Raw genomic sequence first — 24,032 nt, forward strand, 5'->3', positions numbered from 1 at the left:
TTAGATTAGACCTTTTAGGCCACTTTAGGGTTTAGGATTAGCAGAGCATCAGACACATAGTACTCAAAGGCCCGAGCTCCAATATAAAGTTGGTAACGGGGCCCTAACCATGGAGTAACTTTTATATTTCTCATCACATGGAGCACAGAGCTTAGGGCCCCTGCACCACCTATAGTTACACTCATGGATTGCATCATTTTCCAGGGATCTTACTACTAAATGGATGTTGAGCCAAGGGAGGGAGGGGGCCGTAACCATTAGCTTGGCTAACAGATTCCGAAAGTGGGTCACAGCGTACGTTCCTATTTGCAGTGTTTCTTTTCCCTCTTTTTAGTGCGCGCAAGTCAAATTTATTAAAAGTAAAGACCAGGGCAGAAGTTGTTCCAAAACTTTCCCAAGAATGAATGTCTGTAGCAACAGTCTCCACAACAACCGGCTTCCCAGGAGTCCAACTTTCTAGTAAATGTTACATCTGACGAAGCTCAGGAAACATCTGGGAAATGTGCTAAGTGAAAACTCCAATTTATGGGGCTCTTTCATTGCAGCCTGAGCGCAGGTTCCTTCTCTTCCAGGGAAGGTAATATTCCCCCCCCCCCCCCCCATTACCCCCTTTCTTAATTCGGTTTATCATGGTAAGTTCAGAATAGTCCACACATCCAAGACATTAGGAGTAGGCGAGTGTTAGGCCATTACCAGCAATCCACCTAGAAGCATTGACAACGTGCTGAAGGTTACTGGGCTCCACTACAACACACGGACATATCGTCTGGATGAAGTACATTGTTGTGTTAGGAAGCTGGATACAGAATTTATGACGTGCAGAAGAAAAATCATAATGTCTATTCTAGATTTAAACAAGAATTTTCTTTAGTCTGTACTCTCTCCTTCCCAATCATTACACAATATGGAGCTTTAAAGGGGACCAGTCATGCTGGACGTGCAGTCTGATCTGCCAGCATCATGTAACAGAGCTTGATATGCTTAGCAATTTTATATATCATTTTTTGTTAAAAAGATTCACCATAACTTTATTTAATTTAAGCTCAGCTCATTTTTAGGAGTCCAGTGGGCGGGTCTTATCAGTAATTGACAGTAATCTTTGTATGCACACATATACAGCAAGGACTGTTAATCACCAATTAGACTCCTAAACCCATAATAAACAGGTATATACTGAATCCTTCACATCCAACTATATATCAATGCATTCACACCTTGCTGTCTGCAGCTTACATAGCATAGGCCCAGCGATGAGTCTTTTTTGCAAGCATTCATCAGTTCCATATCTCCCCTTGCAAACCAGGGATGTACTACTACCGACAACAATGGAAGTAAAGAGCTCTACAAATGATCTTGCAATCCTTAATGTAGCCCTACATTTCCAATTCTGCTCCATTAACTTTAATAGAACAGAGTTGCACAGCCCCACCCATACTGCAAACAAGAGTGATACGGTCTCCAGTTTGGGTGGGACTGTGCAACTTCATTGAAGTTCCATTGATATGAATGGAGACAAGAGTCGTGTTGTCTCTGGAAGAAAGTGGCCATGTTTTTCTAATGCTGGATAACCCATTTAAATAAGCCATTCAGAGATAGAGATCAGTGCTTGGGTCCGCCCAACTAAAAGGCCCTCTGCTCAACACTAAGAGACACCATTGGTTCCCTATTTAGTCTAGAGCAGACTTGACAAACTGGGTTCAGCAACATTTTCTGAAACCCCAATGCCTCTTCCAGGACTCCCCCTAGGGTGGCTTCCAACTTCTCCAGATGCTGGTAGTCAAACGCTGTGTGTTTAGGATTGGACAACGTTGCCGAACCAGAAAAGTTCTGCAAGTCCTCTCAACATTAGTCTATAGTCCTTTTTATAAAAGGCAAGGTGGCACAAATTTTAAGGTCATACCCCATGTTTGGCAGTAAGCAATCCCAGGTACAGATCGGCTTTGTTGTCTGAACCCTATTCAGCAACACCTGTGCATCTTGCCAAAGCAGATGGTGCACAATACACTGAGAATGACTGGCATACCCCAGACTATGGCAATGTCATCTGTGAAGAGTGTTATGGGCAATTTGGTGTCATTACCATTATCAACCACTCATAGCCAACAATTCTATCTTTGAGCACCTCAATAAATAAATACTGAATAGTGCCATGAGGAACAAGGTCCTCCCCTCCCAAAAAAAAAACAAACAAAAAAAAATTATATCTAATAATCTACAGTTTTAACATTTCTGTCGATGGTGGACTAAAAGACTTTTATTGTACTTGAAGATTTCGAACCACTTTTTGGAAATCTTCCCAAGTTGCTATTGAAATACTGAACACAATCTTGGACCTGTACTTTGAAATACATTCAGAGAGGCAGGACCAGGGCCGTGCGTTCAACCTCTGCTGCGCTCCCAAGACATCAGGTGACAGGTTTCATAGACTCACCCGTCACATGAATACAGCATTGGACGAAAACCAGAATTTCCAGCCAAGGAAATCTTTTTGTTCTTTTATAGAGTCCAAGGGACAAAACCACTGGACTTGTATCCACCTGCAACTTTAGACACAGCTGAATTAACTGTACTTGCAACATAAAAAAAAAAAAAAGCTTATATAGACAAGAAAACAGATATTTATCCCCAATGAGCAGGTTATATGGTATCGCACACATCTGCAGGGGTTTACCGTGCGACAAGCCTCTTGTACAGCATTGCGGCACAGAAGAAGGGACGATGGGCTTTATTGCCACTGTTGTTGTTGGCAGACACCGCACGCAGGGAACTGCCAATAGAGAAGGGTGCGTGACCCATTGCCTGATCTGCCAGAGAGGACTCTTAATTTTGCAACACTGCCTGCTGGGAAAAGGCTGATGTCAGCCCTAAGAGCAGAGCGTTTGGAGAGGATAAGGGGCCCTTTGTTTTCAGCTGAACTGTGAAAATGAGAAAATGGCTCCAGTCTGACAAACAAGAAAACCACACAACTGTAGGTCAGGCCTCAGACCTCTATTTAAAGCGACAGTGCTTCATTAGTGTTTCTCTTGTGTCTGCGGACCTACGTTAAAGGAATAAGAAATTAACTAGGCGTCCAAATAAAGGACAGAGGGGATGAGTGAGGAGGTTTCAGAACTGTATATTGTGAAAATCTTTTATAATTAACTTTCTAGATTTTAGTAAGTAAAGTAGTAAGATTGAGTGATTTTTTTAAAAATTTTGTGCAGATTCAGTAAGATGTTCCTGTTTATGCTATATCAACAGAGATATCATTTGAGCTAAATGGCCACGAGATACACACAGCCTAAAAAAAAAACAAAAAAAAAAACTTTCATGTGATATAAACTCGTCCAATTAGAGTCTAATACACCTCATACTGAAGTCGGCTGAACCTGCCACGGCCAGTTCTAAGGGCCCTATTACACGGAGTTATAATCTGCCCATTCAGGCCAATTTGGCATATAATCACTTTGTGTAACGACAATAAGGATCAGCCATAGAAACGATCGGCTGAACAAGTTGAAAAATTATGGGCTGCGGACCACGCATCGCTACGCGCAATAGCACAAATAAAGACTGCAAAAAAAAAATACGGTCTCTAAAGTATCAGGCCGCTCAGCCAGTCACTGGCTGAGGCAAGACTGTGTCCAGTGCCAGTGATTGGCTGAGCGACCTGTCACTTCAGAACTTCTGGCTCTAAAATATCAGCGGCGGCTGCAGGACCAGACAAAAGCTTGAACAGCAGCGGGAAGCGTAGTCAGGTATATATATCCTTTATAATCTCACATGTAAAGGCAACGGCTGCATGGACATCGCTAACAATGTCTGTGCAGCCTTTGCTGCATGTTAGTAGAGCCGTGTAATAGGCTCTGTAAGTGGCAATCTAGCAGATTAACGCTCGCTCATCCGTCATATCGGCCCATGTTATAGGGGCTTAAGACTCTCCGACAGATGATGTCAGTGGAGAGAGCCGTCGGGTCTGCTAGATTTTTGCCACCTGCCCCTTATGTTCTGGGAACAATATGCTTACCCCTCCTTTCTCCATAGACAACACCATGAACATTTGGCCACGCAGAGCACTTTAACAGGGAAATCGGGAAAGAAACAATGCTATTGAAAGCGTACGGCCAACTTAAAACTCAACAATGCAAATGGTTATGCTATAAATACCACAATAGAATAAGTATACTTTTATGCGCAACATCTTGCCAATATGGGGCAAAGAGGCATTTTGGCGATTTTCAAGCTGAACTCTGAAAGAACTGAATAAGGACCAAGGCATATATGTATAATTTATTTATGGATAGAATTTTGGCAACTCTTCCTGTTCATTTGTATTGGATCATGACTTGTGAAAAGTGCTTCATCTGCAAAGCTGCCATTGGCATTAAATTGTGCAGAAAAGCTTGCAGTCGAGGCCGGACCTGTCATTTGCATGGACCTGACAATCCACCTAAACACTGCCAAGGAGATTCTGTCCCTGTCACATCAAATGAGATATTTTTAGGGCAGGAAAAAATTACTAAATGACAGGGTGTCGAATATAAATTTGGCAAATACAAAAATAGAACTGTGTAGAGCAAAAGGTATGGGGCAGCACAGGCCCCGCTCCGATCCCTGTAACAAAACACTTCTCAGATGCAGCATGGGGATTTACTCGCGGTATTCATCAGGAAGAAAGGTCAGCTTGTGTGCTCCTCAGAAGCGAAATGCTGATTTGTAAGGCACATTCAGAACCAATAGTGTCTCATAAGAGTTTTCCAGTTTTTTTAGGGAATGTTCACGACTAAGGTATTGTGGAGGGTGAAACATCGGCCTTTGCAAACTTAATAGCCCCTTAAGGCCCTATTACACAAAGTGATTTTTGGCCGTTACGGACAATATTCGTCTTGCAATGATCAGCCGACATCTATGATATGCTTCCATTGCTCCATGTAATAGTAGCGTCAACAGACCGCCGCTATCTATCGAGCGATCACCTGGGCAGTCCCCTCGCAGCTTCCCGCACATACAGCACCTGCTGGCTCCCTCTGGTCGCCCATTGTAATAGGGGCTTTAGATTCCTTAAAAATGCCTTACTTTGAAGGTGCAATGTGGGTATAACAAAGTTGGCTGTGAAGATCGGAGGGGGCAGGGTACTACAATGGGGGCTATTACAAAGAAAGAAGGAAAAAAAAAAACAAAACACAACAACCTCTAAAGTATAAATGGACTAAAAGATCTGGTTAGGTCACAGCATTATTAATGCAAAACCTAAGGCCATACAGTAGAGCGCCATTAAGAACCCAATGCATGAACTATAGTAGTAGATCAACCCGGTAAACAGTAGACAGAATAATAAAGGGGTCCCAAGTGAGGTGTAATGTGGTAGTAAAGAGGTACTGCTCCATTAACAGTCTTCTCACCCATTTCTTGTTTTGTTGGAAGGAGACACATGGCGGAGGAATGTCAACAGTTGCGTAAAAGCACAAAATATAAATACGGCCCCGTCTTGGTTCTGAGCCCTCATTGTTTCACTACCTTGGGCTCTGGCTAGCCAATTTGTAACACATTCCTGGGCTGCAGACTGCCGGCCCAGTCTGTGACTAACACTGCCATGATTTGAGGATAAATAAAACATTGCCTGTCCTATGATGGATGTGAGCAGGCTAGAAGCCCAGGAATGCCCGGAATGTAGCTCTCCGCTTGGAACTCAGACAGCCAAGCACAGTTCTCGGTTATCAAATGACCTCTGATCGCTTCCTTCACAAAGGAATGAGCGGCATCTTGACATCCAGCTCCATGCCAGCAAGACAAAGAAACATTCACAGGCAACGGGAAATCTTCTCCTGCGCCGGCCATTTGTTGGGTGGCTTTATTCATGCACAGTAATGTCCTGTGATCGGACGCATGCTGCAAAATAACACTGATGACAACTGCAGGGTCTCCTTATGTCAGCCGAGCAGCTGGGCTCCCACCCTTGAAGAGGGAGGAGGGGGGAGAAAGGCCGGTGGGCCTCAGAACAGACCCAAGTGACATTTGGTGCAGGATACATTTACTAGGAAACTGACACTAGACACAGGTCTAAGCCACAAGAGAGGAGACATTTCTACTAGAGATGAGCGAACCTTGAGCATGCTTGAGTCGATCCGAACCCGAACTTTCGGCATTTGATTAGCGGTGGCTGCTGAACTTGGATAAAGCCCTAAGGCTATGTGGAAATCATGGATATAGTCATTGGCTGTATCCATGTTTTCTAGACAACCTTAGAGCTTTATCCAACTTCAGCAGCCACCGCTAATCAAATGCTGATCTTCCGGGTTCGGATCGACTCGAACCCGGTTCGCTCATCTCTAATTACCTGATATCTTCACCATAATATATACACCACGTCCTAAACGTATCTATTATCCTTTATTTTCTCGAAGGGATCGAAAACAGCGACAATAAAAATGGCCACCAGAAGGGCCACCATCCCGAAAATTGTTATTTTCATACTTCATGTACAAAAAAAATTAGAGGATTATTGAGAATCTTCCCCCCCCCCCAAGACGCCAAGCATTGTACTAATCCCAGCAAGTCTCCAAAGCACCAACGTAGCTATAATGGTTTAACAGTTGCTGTACAAGAGCCACAAAACTTATATTGCTACTGCCAATAATGTACGTATATTCAAAATAAAAAAAAAAAAGTTAATAGCCCTCTTCTGTATAAATCTAAAATATAATAGTTTATAGAAACACAATAAAATTATATATTAAAAAAAAAAGTGTTAGAGCTGAACCTGCCAACTATAACCTCATTAGCGGTATTACTGTACTACATGACACATTAGCGCCATACCCAGAATTACACTGGTGACTCAGGACAGAACTTACTCCGGTCTCATGAATTGGGATACAACCAGATTCCATATTTCTAACAGTTGGAGAAGCCTCCAAGGAAATCCAACATCACCTCAGACCTGATCCGTGGATGTTATACTTCAGGGATGGGGAACCTTCGGCCCTCCAGCTGTTGCCAAACTGCAATTCCCATCATGCCTAGACAGCCAAAGTGAAGCTTTGGCTGTCTAGACATGATGGGAATTGTACTGAAGATTTGGCTGTCTAGGCATGAACGGAATTGTACTGAAGATTTGGCTGTCTAGGCATGATGGAATTGAAGTTTGGCAACAGCTGGAGGGCCGAAGGTTCCCAATCTCTAGTATACTGCATGAGGACCAAGAATCAGAGAGTTAGGGCTTTGGTTCCTGCAAGATACCTTGTGGAATATGGAAGAATAATGTTAGTATTTACCAGGTACTTACAAGTGAGGGGCAAACATCCGGCTCATCTTGGAGACATGGTCATTTTCACAGTCTAGTTCATCATCTCCTTGGTCCATACTGTACTTCCTCTTGCTGGGGCTGATAGGCGGGGGGCCCGTCCGATGATTGCTGAGTGCAGTAGGCATCGTAAGAGGTTGCATTCTGGGTTCGCTCCGTAACGCCGCTTCTCCTGTAAAGGATAACAAGGATAATAATATTAGTTAAATGTAGAAAAGAAAGATCACTAAATGCTTAGTAAAACTGTAGTATTTCCATTGCAAATTAAAAATGTTGCCAATCCTCTGTAACAGTGGCTGTGGGTTTACAGGACGTTTGTCATGTTGGACATGCAGCACTGTAGGCCTCTTGTTATAGATCAGGAGAAGATGAGCAGAATGATATGGTAGAAAGCAGCCATGTTTTCCTAATCCTGGATAACCTAACACCCAGTGCATTTCCACATCTCCCACCTGGACTACTGCAACATCCTTCTCAGTGGTTTTCCATCTAATATTCTTATACCTCGCTCATCCATCCTGAACTCTATTGCCCATTCTACCCACCCACTCATTCTTTTCCCTCTGCCAATCCATTCACCAGCTACACATAGTTCAGCTAATTCAATCTAAACTATTAGCAATGACATGCATCCTCCCTTCCACACTTCTCTCACCTCTTCTCCCCATTCCACCCTTCACATGGTGTTCGAACCTCCTTCTGTATTCTCCTTGTCTGCTCACAATCATCAAAAAAAAAAAAAAAAAAAAAAAAAAAAAAAAAAAGACACACCCGTGCAGCCTGTACTTTCACCTATTGTCTACCCCACCCCATCTCGCCCAATCTCTTGTAGACTGAAAGCCCTGACCCAAATTTTTTCTTCTCTTTATGTTTATTGTACTTTTTACCTGTTCTATTTTATATATATAAAGGGGCTGTTCACCCAAAAAGGTTTTGAGATTTGTAATTTACTTCTATTAGGAAAAAAAAAATAAAAAATCTCAAGTCTTTCAGTACTTCATGATGCTTTATGATCTGCAGGAAGTGATGTATTCTCTCCAGTGTGACACAGTGCTCTCTGCTGCCACCTCATGTCAGGAACTGTCAAGAGCAGTAGCAATTCCCCATACAAAAATCTCCCCTGCTCTCTAGACTGGAAAGAATGCCACTTCCTGCATGATATACAGCAGCTGATAAGTACTGGTAGACTTGAATTTTTTTTAAAAAGAAGTAATATACAACTCTCTGGCACCAGTTGATTTGAAATAAAAACTTTTTGTGAACAACACACCTTTTTATATGTACAGCACCCTGGAATAATGGCTCTTGACAATAAATACAGATGCCCTGTGGGCCCTCAGTTTTGTCAAGCAGGATGCCCACGTTCACCTTTTCATTGAGCCTTTCCCTTTAAAAGGCCACTAATGGTGCCAAATCTTCTGAACATGAATTTCAAGTAGTTCTCTATTCCGCTGAGCTTAGAATACCTCCCATATTACAGCCACCACCAGAGTCTGCAGGATGCCAGCCGGCACAGGGAATTATTAAACCAGAAGAAGTGACCCAGAATACTGCGCAGGGTCGGGGTGGGAGACCTGGCACAGATAATACACTGGAACTTTCCATCTCAAAGCGGTCGGGATAGTGAATAATCAAACCTTGTGCACTAGATGCTCAATAACATGTTCCTCATTTCACCGCAGAATATATTGATTTTCTTCCCTTTTCTTGGGCACTGTCAGGTGTCAGACTGTATAAGCTTATAGGACTCTTATCTAATATGCACATAACAAATAGATTTCCGATTTCCTTGATGTGTAAGTAGTACACAGCGCGGAGGATGCTTATTATTCTAGGGATAATGGTTAATAAGTCGCAGATCTTTACTCAATTAGTCAAAGCGCTGTGGATATGGCCTGTAATCCACATGTAAAGTGTAACCCAGACATATAGTAAAACACAAAAACACTCACAAATGTCTATGGCTGCCCTTGCATTGCACTGTAGAGCTTCAGTGTGTGCTCCAGAGCTGCTCTTCCTACTGTAAATGTGTATCTGGAAGGGGCTGTCACAGTCCGCTGGATTTCTGGGTTTAACAGAACTGTAAGTCTGGGTTCACACTACGTTTTTTGCAATCCAGTTATCTTTTTTTGCAAAAAACGGATGTAAAACAAAAAAAAAAAAAAAAAAAATTCAAAAACGGATGCATTTGTGTTTTTCCATTGGCTTCCATTATTAAAAGAAAAATCAAAACAGATCACAAAAATGAAGACTACGTTTAAGAAAGAAAAAGGATCAGTTTTGATGTTTTTTTTTTTTTTTTTTTAAATAATATAAGTCAATGGAAAAACAGATCAAAACGGATGCACACAAATGCATCAGTTTTTTGCAAAAACCGGATTGCAAAAATGTAGTGTGAACCTAGTCTAATATAGATAATCATCTGTTTGGTTGTTGTCTGACTCACAATAGGCCGAATAAAAGGGCCCACTGGTCATGTTCATATGAATGGAACCAAGTTGCAGTACCTGAGTGCTGTGCCTGATTAACCAATAAAGGGTACCGCCACCCCGTCAGTGGGGGTGCTGGGAGTAGGACCCCCCTAAAGTAAATATTGATTCTTATCCTAACTATTGGTATTACCATACTTGCCAGAAATCCTGCGCACTGGGGGTGGTCATGTATACGCCATCCAAAAGTGATCATTTAGGGGATGTTCTTTACTTTGCTATTACACGCGCTGACAGCGAGCCGGTAAGAGCAGGGAGGGGCTAAAGATCGTCTGGGGAACCCGTAGGAGATCGAGAAGTCTGCTGCTGACCTTCCTATTACACGGAGCGAAGGCCAGCAGACCGTCGCTATCGTTCTAATTTTTTTCCCCAACATGCTGAAAGACATTGTGCATGTCGCCAGATCGTTGCCTTTTAAACAGGAACTATTACACCAAATGATTATCGGCCACAGCAGCCAATAACCAGCCAAATACGGACGATAATCGATTGGTGTAAAAGGGCGTTAACTGCAGCAATAAAGCAACTATAGCTATATACAATAAAGTTTTTTATTTGTTTGTTTTTAATAACCAAATCCAGCCACTAGGGGCACTGTCCTATTGCTTTCTTCCCTCCTCCTTTTACAAATAGGTTTACTGTAGCTGTAATCTTGTACCATGCTCTACCAGAATTTATGCCGCTACTATCCGTTAGCCTCTGATTAACCACTTGAGATGAGAACAATGAACACTGTGATAAAAGTCCAGTCACGTGTACCACCCAGCATATGTACACATGGGGTCAACGAGCCGTACTTCAAGTTCCAGTGGTGCTTACCTCATCCTTAATCTAAGGCAGCTCAAACACATGCAAGACCAATGGAGACGAATACTACGGGAATAGTTTCGCCTGACAATACATCAGATTTATTAGCTGTATGGAGTAAAATTAGCACAACTCAACCTTATGAGTTACACCAAGCAATAGAGTGATGACATCGGCGCAATAGTCACAAACGAAAGGTCATCCAAGCACCGGGTGATAAGGGAATCCCACAATAAAGCGGCAACATTGCTCGACTTTTCATGTGTAACTGCTGAGTAAGAGATCAATGAGTAACTAGAAAGTTATATAATAAACTAAACTGTACATTGTGCTAGACAGTGGCGTCTTAGGCCCACGCAAACCCCACATAGCCCGGGACAGTAATAAAAAGGGAAAGCTTAGTAAAGGATGCATCATAAAACTAACAGGACTTCAATAAAAGTGTCCGTCATACACAATGGGGATTATAGGAAGATATGTAATGGATCCATTACTGTCCTGTATGTAATAAAGGAGTGGGACAACAATAATGGCAATGATGGCAATCCTGGCCAGCCCTCACCTGATCACAAACACATTCTAGTCAGATATTTCTGAACAACCCCTTAAGTGTTGCCTCACATTTGTTTCCTGCAGTATACTATATATACTGAAACCTGCCTCTTGGTAACACCCTTATGTCAGGTCAGAAATTCACCAGGATGGTGCGAAGTCTTTACTTTCAACTCAGTGTAAAGAAATGGAAAACACGCGGGCAGGCTGGAAACAAACCTGAGGTAAAGAACCACACAAACATGAAGTCATCTGCGGTCGTATAGTTCATGATGATACACAGGAAGGAGAAATTCTGGGGAAATTTGGTTAAAAACCAGGAGTTTTCCACTAGAATTATTCATCATTGCCAAAATTGCACGAACTGCTACACAGTGGCCTACACATAAACGGCCCACTGGATGATACGGGGGCGGCAGACGCAACCCATTGGTAACATCGGACAGTTATCTTTTTTTCTTTAGACGCAACCCATTGGTAACACTGGATCTATTTATTTAGAAATCCAGATTGTTCTCGTTTAAAAATCACAAAGATGTGCTGGAGACAGACAGTTTCTTAAGGCCCTATTCCACCAAACAATTATCAGCCGTACTTTGCAAATTACCGGCCAATAATCATTTAATGTAATAGGACATGTTAAAAGACCCCGATAAGCCAACACACACAATGCCTGCTGATCGTTTTCTTTTAATTTGTAGAAACATGCCGTTTTCTTTTAACATGTAGAAACAGGCCGATCACTATAGTGAGTTGGCTGCTTGTTGCTTTGTATAATAGGAGCGTCGACGGCAGACCACCACTAACTTCAATGGACTGATCGGAAGATCTGAGGATTGTCCAGGCAGCCCCTTCCGCTCCTCCCTGTGGCCCCTCCTGTGGGAAGGAGGAAGACACGAGCCCTAGCCTGACAGGTCAGCGCTTGCTTCCTCCTCAAGATCAAGCCATGTAGTACGGCCTTTACTCTTCACCAGCACTGGCAGTCTGGAATACAATACAATGGACGTCTGGCAACAGACAGCACAATGACAAGGATATTATTCTTTAAAATCTTGGCTCCTTTGGAGGAAATTATGCAAGAACTCACCCTCCAGTCATACAGAACATGTGCACATCAACTTTTTATTGCCTTGTAAACCCCAAATATATTGTACACATAGGTCAGACCATCAATAAAACAGAATCGGTTAGTTTTGAAATTACCCAAGACAGTCACCTTTGCCAAAAATCAACTTTGGTGGGAGGGGGTTGTCTAAGGCATAGTGTCAGAGCCTAAGGGCCCTATTCCACGGGACGATTATCGTTCAGATTATCGTTAAATCGTTCGAATCTGAACGATATTCGTTCAGTTGAAATGCAGTTAACGATTAACGACCGAACGAGAAATCGTTGATCGTTTAATAAGACCTGGACCTATTTTTATCGTTGCTCGTTCGCAAATCGTTCGCATTGAATAAGACATCGTTCGGTCGTTCTCAATAGATACGAACGCAATAGCGAATAAATAGCGAAGAGAAACGATCGCAATTACGATCATAAGTAACGATTATCGTTCCATGGAAATGAGTGAACGTTTTCAGGTCTTTCGCAATAGCGGTCGTTTGAGATCGTTAATCGTTAACGATTATCCAAACGATAATCGTCCCGTGGAATAGGGCCCTTAAGGGCCCTATTCCACCGGACGATTATCGTTCAGATTATCGTTAAATCGTTCGAATCTAAACGATAATCGTTCGGTTGAAATGCAGTAACGATTAACGACCGAACGAGAAATCGTTGATCGCTTTATAAGACCTGGACCTATTTTTATCGTTGCTCGTTCGCAAAACGTTCGCAAATCGTTCGCATTGAATAAGACATCGTTCGGTCGTTCGCAATAGATACGAACGCAATAGCGAAGAAATACGGAAGAAGAAACGATCGCAATTACGATCATAAGTAAAGATTATCGTTCCATGGAAATGAGTGAACGTTTTCAGGTCTTTCGCAATAGCGGTCGTTTGAGATCGTTAATCGTTAACGATTATGCTAACGATAATCGTCCGGTGGAATAGGGCCCTAGTCCACCAAAGTATCCTCTGGTCACCCCCTTAGGACCCTATTAGATGGCCCAGGAGGCGCTGTAAATGAAAGCAGATCTTGTAGAACTTTGGGTTCTTGCCCCCTGTCAGCAGAATGCAGGATACTAGTTTGCTAGAGAGATGCCTTAAACACAGCTCAGGAGGGGGAGATATTACAGACATTATCTCAGTACATTCTTATACAAGAAATGTATTCCCTCTAAAATTATCAGCATTTAAAAAGGCAAGTAAATCAAAGATGAGCAAGAACTTAACGCCCAGGACAACAGATAACAGAAAGTCATCATCTCTTCTCCATGGAAGGCAATGAATAAATAACGGTCGGCACAGAGATCCTTCATCATACCAAATGTTAAAAAAAAACAAAAACACAAAAGTAAATGTAAATGACTAATCCACAAACGCTCCTAAGTAACATTTTACCACCATTTTCCCCAGGGTCATGTGGATATCATGCTCTGGGGGGAGTTGACAAGAAGAACCTCCAAGAACCCCCCCAATCTCTTGACGCTAAGTAAACTTTTACTTGGGTGGTTCACCAAAAATCAAGCCCTGCGCTATACTTAATAGTTACAGTATATACATAATTGCCCATTTACTCAACAACCTCTAATCGTAGAATAAATCCAGACAGGTGGCCAGGTGGTAAGGCCAAGGCCTATTATGTTTCACACACAGTACGTTCCGAAATCCAACATAGCCCACATAACAGGAAAGGCTGATGTTCTGCCTTTCCATCAAAGACCCTCAATTTTAGGACTTCTCGCTTGGTAAATCACATCCTGAGCTGCAAAATATTTACAGCGACAACAACCTGGAACATGGAGTATGTACTTTTCTAGTCAGCAAGAAGATTTCAGCACACTGTAACTCATCTACATACATTATGTCCAGACTTCCTAGAAGTGGCCATTCAGCTAAAACTTGCCCCAAATACCCAGAATTATGGCCTTATGGTATTTTATCCCTAACTTAGTGAGAATATACCATCACAAAAACCTTGTACATAGACTATCTGCAAAAAGGTGTGCCAACATGTAACTTTTTACTCCTGACAGGCCTTTTCAATTTATTGAACCAATAGTGACCACATTCAGTCCATTTCGCAAATGTATACTTTTTTTGGTGCAGGACAGCAGAGCAGAACATGCTTATACTGGCCTGCAGAGAAGCAGTATATGTTCTGCAAAATGAGTAATGTAGTCACTAGTGGACTATGTCCAGTCCATTGAACATGACAAGTCGCATTGTGGTGTAGGTCAGCATACTGTTTTGCAGATATTCCAATGTACTCCAAACATATGGCTCACTTATTTTCTGAACAGGTCCTCAGCATAAAAAAAAAAAAAAAAAAAAAAATTAAAAAAAACATACTGGAAATTCATGTCCTGATTTTCTACTCTTTTTTTTTTATTTCATTTTTGTATATTATTCTAGGAGAAGCCATATTGCCTGAACGGTTGCATTAACAGCATTTAGAGATATGCTTTACTAACCAACATACAATAGCCTGGGGTAGACCCGATTCACTTGTATGGGAGAGGTTTCTTGTTTTGCTATGTGACCAGCACATTAAACAGAAAGGGGAGGCTGAGCGCTGAACATCAGCTACTATGAATGGTGGATCCATTGTTATCTGACACCTTTCTTTATTATTCTCTCTAAATAGAGATGAACCGAGGCGGCATTAGAGTACCGGTTGTTGAAGCCCATTGATACAGCCATAGGCCATAAACTGTATCCATGATTTCCAGGACTCCCTAGGGCTGCATCCAACTTTTTCAGCCATCATTATTCAAATGCTGCATGAACTGGTATGAACAAACGAGAGCATGCTGAAGGTTACCTAATCTGTGATAAATAGGAAAGTGATCTGTACAAAAGTGTTAGTCCTCATCGCCGAAATAAAAACTGCAAGAGGGGCTTATTTACCAATCCACCCCTTTAATACACACAAGGGAACCTATATTATATTTTAGCCTGCTTGGGATCTTCCAAGGCAGTATCGATCCTATATCTTTGTAACAAATCCATCACTGCGCCTCACTTCAGAGCAGAGCGTGTTTCAGAAGTTTGACCCTTTGCGGGCACTTTCTGCCGTCACCTATGTAAGTGACTTGGTGTGAAATGTAAGACATCGCTAAGTGGTGGAGATGAAAAGGAAGACTTGTTCTGAGGAGCCATGATCAAAGCCAACAGGCTGTTATTCCTCCCTGAACTTCAAACATTAATGGCATGATGGGGTTACGTTTCCAGGGTAGACATCCAGATCAAAAGTTGAACGTACTTTTCAGCTGAAATAATTACTGGTATTTTTACACTCCATTTAATCTGCGCCTTTGATGGCGGAGCGCGGCACACCGGGGCCACAGCTTTGCTTTATTTTTCTCCTTAGATTTACTGTACTCAGTGATTGTGTCTAAAAAATGGATAAAAGGCCAAAAAAAAAAAAAATACCATTATTCTCCCCGGCAAAGACATCTAGGAAAACAGAGAATAAGCAATGACATCGTTCTGTAGGTTCATAGTGTTTATGTAACCTTTAAATATGTTAGTTATCCAGAATTAGGGACAGTCATCCATTGTCATCTGCTCTTGTTATAAAGAAATGGGTATTTGAATGAAGATGACCCCTGTCCATATGAATAATCAGAGGACTTAGACATCATATAGGCGGATGTCATTCACTTGCAACCCCAATCTATTGGTCAGAATAGGGAGATGCTTTGTACAAATGACTCCAGTTTTGGCAAACTTGAAGAATGGCCATCATGTTATCTGTTTATTAGGGGTGCTGATCCAATGTGATCAGCTGATCACTTCAATAGCTGCAGTCTGAAAGGGTTTGTCTCTGAAGTAGGCAACCAAACTAGAATCAGGTACAAGTAGTGGCAATGAATAAAGGAGAATGTTAGGGCATATAGGCCTACCCATGGGCCAACATGGACACCAGTACTTACCGGAAGTATCAGTTAGTCTTCAAAGGGGTTTCCTTGGGAAAAAAGATTGATGGGCCTATCTATAGGATAGGTCATCAACCACTAAATAGTGTGTCAACACCAAACATCCCTGACGATCAGCTGTTCAGTGCCCAATCTACACAGTGAAGGGGGCTATAAGCAGTTGGCTCCATTGCTGTGTAATGTGTAAATAAATGAATGGCAGTTGAGCTGCAGTACCCAGGTCTGGCCACTACACAGTGAATGGAGCCAACTGCTTTTATCCTGATTCACTTTGTAGCGCAGGCGCTGAACAGCTGATCAGCCAACCAGTCATTGATGACTAGAGATGAATGCAATTCGAGCACTCGGCATTTCATTACAGGTGGCTGAAGAAGCTGCATGCAGTCATAGGGAGTTCTGGAAAACATGGACACAGCCTATCGCTCACGTTCGGGTTTGGATGGACCGGAGCATGCTCGAGTTGTGCTCATCTCCATTGATGACCTATCCTGTATCCTGTAAATAGGCCATCAATCTGTGTGGCCCAACTGGTGATCTACCCACTCACTGCTTCCTCTGCAAGAGAACTGGTGAATCCATTGATGCTTACTGTAGAAAACATCAAATGTTATTACCATTGTAAAAACTGCCCTGCCGATCCCAACTAAGGGTCGTATATTGCCCGATAAACCAAGTAAACATAAAACGACAGATTCAGGCTACGACTGTAACACTAAGAACACAATGTAAGGGAATCTCTGTTCTTGATACAACCTGATATTATGTATAGCTGATAAGTAATATCTAGCACAGTACTGCTGAATATAGGGGACTGTGAGACTTGCCTTGGGCTGATAATACACCGACATATACAAGCTGTGTCAGCAAATTCCTCACAATTCTCATACATTACACTACCTTTACTTCTCTGCCAAAAATGGAATCATAGCATTCCGGAATAATTACAAGGTGGCGGGTCGAAAAGATTAAATATACTCTAAGATCTGATTTATGTTCTCCTTCTACAATGCTAAATTCTATATGGAGAGCCCACGTACACTATCATAGGTGCTGTACAGATCGCCCTATGGATATAGGCACAATAGTCTGGAGCGGTTCCTTTTTAATGGCCAATGTATGAAACACCTAGTGTATTCCTCCTAAAGTGCCTTTATGAATACCACCACTAGGGGCAGTAATAATACCAAGAGGCTACGATAAGCTAAATGCCCAAACTACAATAAGCAATGAAAAGTGTGATATAAAAGATATTCCTGCAATTTTTGTGTGTAATATCTTGTCTACTCCAGGATTAACTATACATACCAGTCTATAATAAAGGGTTTTATAAAAGCCACGTAATAGCTGCATTAGGTTTCTGTCCTCTTGAATGAGCACAACTAAAAGGCAGAATGGCTTCACAATGAGCATGGCCCCAGATGGTTTCTTGTAATAACAGACCGAAAGGAAAAAAAAAAAAACCCTGCACAGCTATTGCAGATGCCCCCAACACCCATAGCCGAGGGCAACATTCCGACAAGGGGAGATGTCATGACAAAGCTCTAGACACATCAATGATGGGTCAGTGGAGAAGAAAGGCGCACGTTACACAATCCATGTAATAGTGGTGAGAAACACAGGGCAATACTTCACTGGGAAGATACAGATTTACTGTACGTATTCTGCAGAAACTAAAATCGGGTTTTATTGACAACAGCAAATTGAAATTGAAATTTTTTTCCGTGGGTTTGAATTAACTTCAATGGAAAAGATCACAGATAGAAAAGAACGGCCATTGTTTTCTGAAAAAGTATGTCATGGGAACACAGCCGAAAGGTGTTATCCAAGTTTAGAAAACACACTTACTTTCTTGTAAAAACAGCACCACCCCTGTCCTCACTTCAATGGAATGGAGCTGAACATCCACACCCAAACGGAGGACAGGAGAGGTGATGTTTCTGGAAAGAAATGGCCATGCCCTTGTGGGGTTGTCCAGGCCTAGGAAAACATGGTCTCCTGCCCCCCCTTCATAACTTGTTATTTTTTAGTATTCAGTATACAAAGAAGGAAGCATCTGCAGAAGAAAGTAGCTGGGGACGAAAGTCAAAGCCCAACATGAGAAACAGAAGACACTGTCAAATTGTCGCCAAAAACTACGTCCACTACGACTATTTTTCTGGTCCTGGATAACCCCCTTTCATAGAGGTTCACCCCCTTTGTACTATTTATACTGTCCTTGAGAACTCTTTAGTACAAATTGGCGAGGCGCATTGGAAGCAATACAAATACAGTCATTTGACTAGAAGCCAATGTGACCCTCAAGTCCTGAGTCACCGCAAACTTAATATATGAGTGAGATAGACCCATAGTGTCTCGCTATTTAATACCAAAGGCAGGACGACACAAAGTATTGTCATGCTATAAAGGGACATCCGGATTGTAGACTCTTGTTACACGTCGAGCTGAAATGGAAGCGCACCACAAAGCCTCTAACAGATATCATGTATCAGGAAACTGTGATAAAAAATGATCTTAAAGTTTCATCAGGAAGCGAGAAACAACTGCAGATGAGGTAATAAGAGGATTGCACTTTTCACCCCTATTAGAATTTCAGGATGGGAAAACCTTCCGGCCTCACTAGCACTAACCTAGAAATGAGAAGCCACGGGACCTCCAACTCAGCAATCCAAAAGATTCCATCACGGCCGTTACACATTGTTAGGGTTCCTGTAAGGTGACCTTCTCTTGGGTGTTCTCACCAGGTTAATTCTAACAAAATTATTTTCTCATTACACACATTGCTACAGACTTCAACCAAAAAAATCTATTATTCTATTATTTCTATTTAAAAATTCTAATACTTATCATCTGCTGTTTGCCTGACAGGAAGTGGTGTATTCTCTCCAGTCTGACACAGTGCTCTCTGCTGCCACCTCTGTCAAGCCTAACCACCAAAGGTTGAAGCCTCAATGAGAGTGTGAAGACAGACTTAGAAAGAAGTTCACTTTTACATAATGTCTAAATTTCCCAAACCGCCACAAAAATTGCATACAGGTCCCAGGAAATATCATGATGGTCATGCCTGTAGGAGCGGGTCCATCATAAGGTTACGCATCATCCTGCCCACCCTAAACCTTATGTAGGGTATTATTCTATTAACACAGTACCATTCCTCGCCAATTGTCTGAGTGGACATCACACTACAGAGCAGACACAGCTGAAGACACAGAATACTAGAGACATTGTTTTCTACAACGCGTTCTCTTAGAAGACGCCGCACAACCTCCTGACTGTGTACAATGTTAATGGACAGAAAGGTCACCAGAAAGGCCTAACCCCAGCTCTATGATCCTACAACACAATCCATTGTTTCAACACTTGATTACAACGCTATAAAAATTATGAGCTCGGCTTATTTACCCCAGCCGTGTCCTCTTCTGCCCTGACCCGTAGGCTACAGCGACAATACATAGAGCTTTGGCTGCCCATCTATATGGACATGTCAAGCTATGCTGGGAGTTTGGGAACCGTGATAGAACTTGATCCCAAATTCCGGTTCTATATAGGTAAAAAGTGAACTGGATCACATTGTCCCCTACTATGTCCGTATCCTTCCAGCAGTCTTTAGTCTGTGTCCCATTCAGAAACTAACCACTATATTACAGCAGCCTTTAGTCTGCAGACCACCATGTGTTCTCTATGGGATCTCTTCTGACATTGAAGATACTATAGAGAGGCCTGTGCTCTTATTGGGTTCTAGAACTCAATATTTTCCAGCCTGCAGACTCTTCTCTTACAGACATGTTTATACAAACTGCGCTCTGTAAGAGAATGTGCTCTGTAAGCCTCTACTCTCCTTATGATAAATTTAATCAATGAACTGAATAGGTTTTAGATGAACAAATACTATACTGGAGAGCGAGGCATCATATCGGATCCCATCCGGCACACAGATCACAGACTAACATAATAAAGTTACACAGGCCATGTCTGTAGTCTCCATTAGTAACATGCCAGCTTGGCCGATCATGCAGGTTTATCTCAATGGGGAGATGGGAAGAAGCCATTGTTAAACCTTTCTTATCCCCAACAGGTACATATACCATTGGAGGAGAAAGCCAGGAGACACTCCTGATCATAAGATAGTCAACAGGTTACGTTGGGCTCACTCAACTTTGCCTTATTTTTATAGCCAGATTCAGTGGTTATCTGTCCAATTTATAGCTAAAATGGGAAACCAAACCATATAAAAATTTGGTCATGTGTTCAGTCTGCAACCAGACGCTGGAAGTAATTATTAGATATTGGCCTAGCATCCAAGTAATTATAATAGAGGGGGAGCAAGCTGCTGCCTGACTCCTCTGCTGATGGATTCTTCTTCTTCCAAGAGGATTGGGCAGCTGAAATCCAATACAATCGATCCTCCTATCCCTAACACCATCTGGGGAGAGGCAGAAGACTACCATAAACATTAGACGGTTGTCCAAGTAGAAGTTTTGGCCGACATTTATCCAATGTCTATTGTCAGCCTAATGGTGACCATGCATGAGATAGTTGTAGGACGAACGTTGTGTTGCCCAACAGCTTTACTGCCCGATACCTCTATACCCATAAGAATTCAGCACTGTCAAGTGTTCTTTGAGTGCATATGCAAGCTTTAATACTTTCTTGTAGTTTTTTTAGACAGTTTTATGAAGGTTCTTACTGGAGCCATGATGGGGTTGACTAAGCCTTTAAGGGACCTCTACATGCCTCTACAAAAAAAAAAAAAAAAAAAAACCTGTGGCTCTTCCTTGGAAATATTGCTTTTAGGGTGAATATCTCCATACACCATACATCAGTGTCTATATGGCGGTGCAGCTCCATACTAAGAGGAGGTATGCCTCCGCACTCTTCCAGACAGGCTGTGCACCCCCAAGTGCTTGAGCCCTAGAGCGATCAATACTAAAGTCCATGCAAGTATATGCACCACCCCCCTCCAGTATCTCAGACAGTAATTGGTCCTATAGCAATAAATAACCATTCTACCTTCTTATTCCATAAAAAAAAAAAAAAAAAAGTAAACAGTCTAGTAATGGCCGCACTGGAGAGAGAAGACATTTGCCAGAGGATAAAGATTATCAACAATCCCGTCCTCTGGGATTCCAGACTTTCCTGCAATCACAATCTATAATTAGGAAAACTAAAACTGCAGCGCTCAGCGATCCATATCAACAAGTCTCTATTACCAACGTGATAATAACTCGACTGGCAATAACTATACACAGAGGAGCAGAGAGAAGAGATCCAACAAACTGAATTTCCTTGAAAAACAAGTTACAGATGTTGTGCAGCAGCGTCCCCCTCCTCCCCCTCCTAGATCAAATGTCTGCCATGTGACACCAGGCGGGGAGCTGCCTCTTCCTGCTCTCCCCACCAGGCACCGCTTTTTGTTTTTTTTTTGTTAACGCTACTATGCAAATCCTTATGTCATAGGAACAAGATAAATGATAGTTAAGGAAGGTGTTATCGAGAATCTGATCTCCGATACACCCAGAAGAAGTACTAAGCAAAGAGTTTCCTCCTTATGTTTTTTTTTTTTATTTTATTATTATTTTGTATACGGGGGTGGTGGGGGCGGCACAATTACCACAAAAGTTCAGTCACGCACATGGATACCTTTCAATCCGGGGCTGCCATATTGTTTGTAAACTGTGTCATGCTCAGGGCTTAAGTGTCAGGGAGGCGGTGCCAAGTCACAGCATGCACTTCTCTTCCCATCCCCTCCCTGTCTGGACTGATTGACTTTCAGCAAAAGATGGAAATCAAGCACGGAGGGGGTGGAGAAGCAGGGAGGCATGCATGCTACGGTTTAGCACCGCCTCCCTGATGAGTGCTCCGAGCATTGGCATTCACTTTACAGGGGTTATCCAAGATTAGGTAAAACATAGCGGCTTTCTTCCGAAAAACACTGCCATGTCTGTCCTCAGGTTTTGTGTGGTATTACAACCCAGCTCAATTCATTTCTATAGGTCAGAGTTGAAGCAATGTTTAAAGGGGTTATCCAGCGCTACAAAAACATGGCCACTTTTCCCCCTACTGTTGTCTCCAGTTCAGGTGCGGTTTGCAATTAAGCTCCATTTACTTCAATGGAACGGAGTTTCAAATCCCCACCCAATCTGGAGACAACAGTAGGGGGAAAGTGGCCATGTTTTTGTAGCGCTGGATAACCCCTTTAAAAGGAAGAAACACTCTGATTCTGCTTGCCACACCAGTCCTATGTGTGGTACTGCAACTCATTGAAATTAATTGAGCTGGGCTGTAATACCACACACAACCTGAGGACAGGGGTGTTGCTGTTGGAGGGAAGAGCTATTTTTTTTTTCCAATCTTGAATAAACCCCCTTCAAATGAACAGTTTGACGTCCTAGACCTTACATAAGAATTTTTTTCAGCAACATTTGCATATGGAGGCTCAGTTTACACTTCCTTTTCAAATATCAGGTATACACCAAGAGTATGTGCTATTATATACTCTGAAGTGTCCATGGGCTTTATGCACCCTGAATGTTATGTTCCAAAAGGGTCCTTTTGGTATGAGAAAAAATGATCGACCATGCTTTTCTACATAGTGGAAATTATAATATTATATATATATACACACATATATACATACATACACACACATTTTTGGGTATCAACATTTAACATATCCAGTTTTGTCAGCTTATGAAAAGTATGCCACAGACACAGTGACAAAGGCATACATCTGAAGCACATGTCTGCATATGCAGTACATAAAACATGTCAGATTTTTTAAAAAAAAGAGAAAAAGAGAAAAAGAGAAAAAAAAGCCATAGGTGTGAACAGAGCTCTATGGGCACAGCATATGGTTCACTTCACACAAACACATTATGGCTCCCTGCAGGCTTTCCTGAATCTCTCAGCACAGGATCTGGTTCTAAATATATTGCTCTCGGAAGGAGTGGCCAGAGCTCCATTCACAATTTTGCTGGCTTCAGAGCTGAAATCTTAAAAAGTATTTCTTGCTGGCTCCACACAGATTTTTTTTTTCCGGTTCTGTCCCTATGCCAAGCAATATAAAAACAACCTAAAATAGGGGGGGGGGGGGGGGGGGGGAAACTGTGCTTGCTTAACCCATAGTGAATTCACTGATGGACACACACACACAGAAAGAGATCTATATCTATATATATATATATATATTTGCCTTACAAGAATACAGCAGTGTCATGCTCTAAGCGAATGCTGGATTTAAGTGGTTTTACAGTAGAGAGCCTGTAAGAGGACACTTTTACAGTTCAACACATGACCTTTCTAAAAGTTCTACAGTGTCCAACCTATCCACCCCCCCCTCCTCGGTCAGTGGGGCACATGGGGAGATCTGCTTCCTGTTAGCAGGGAGTGCAAGGAATGCACAAGGTTTGCAGAATTTCTCCCAGCTGCATTGTTTACATTTGTGGAATGTGAAGAAACGGCGCAGAGAACGAAGAACATTCCAGAAAGGCGGGAAAAAAAAAATTCTCACTTTTATTACCACACGTCGTCTAACTTTTCCAGTGTACGGATAGGTCCTGGAAAGGATTCATACACTTTACAAGTTCTTTTATGCTGAAATAGTTTGCATTACAGTCTGTATACCTCAGCTAGCAGTCAATTGCTATGGCAATAAATGGGTTATGAGAGCACTTTGTGATATAGTCACGCAATAAATCACACAAATACAAAGAAATTCCAAAAATTAAGTGATAAGAACAACATAAAATGGAAGCGAATGTAATAAAAATGCCACAGCATCCATCCATAAAGGGAGCTCTCTGTGTAACAGCCCACCGGCCGCTAGCCTGCATTGTATCCCCTCTATTATGGCTCCTTTGTT

The 24,032-nt window shown here is 42.1% G+C and overlaps 1 protein-coding gene across 5 annotated transcripts in view; it reads right to left on the reverse strand.

Annotated features, from left to right (window-relative positions):
- The window catches only part of VGLL4 (vestigial like family member 4), an 81,949-nt gene that overhangs the window by 9,970 nt on the left and 47,947 nt on the right, over positions 1-24,032 (reverse strand). For 4 of the 5 annotated variants that reach the window (XM_069967081.1, XM_069967080.1, XM_069967078.1 and 1 more), the window contains one exon: positions 7,265-7,454. In XM_069967081.1, coding sequence (XP_069823182.1) covers positions 7,265-7,425 — 161 coding nt within the window. In that variant the 5' untranslated portion in view covers positions 7,426-7,454. Of the gene's footprint in view, positions 1-7,264; positions 7,455-16,171; positions 16,297-24,032 lie in introns of those variants that run through there. The other variant, XM_069967082.1, reaches the window with a different exon arrangement.

The sequence above is a fragment of the Dendropsophus ebraccatus genome, chromosome 4, assembly GCF_027789765.1.
Source record: "Dendropsophus ebraccatus isolate aDenEbr1 chromosome 4, aDenEbr1.pat, whole genome shotgun sequence".
NCBI lineage: Eukaryota > Metazoa > Chordata > Amphibia > Anura > Hylidae > Dendropsophus > Dendropsophus ebraccatus.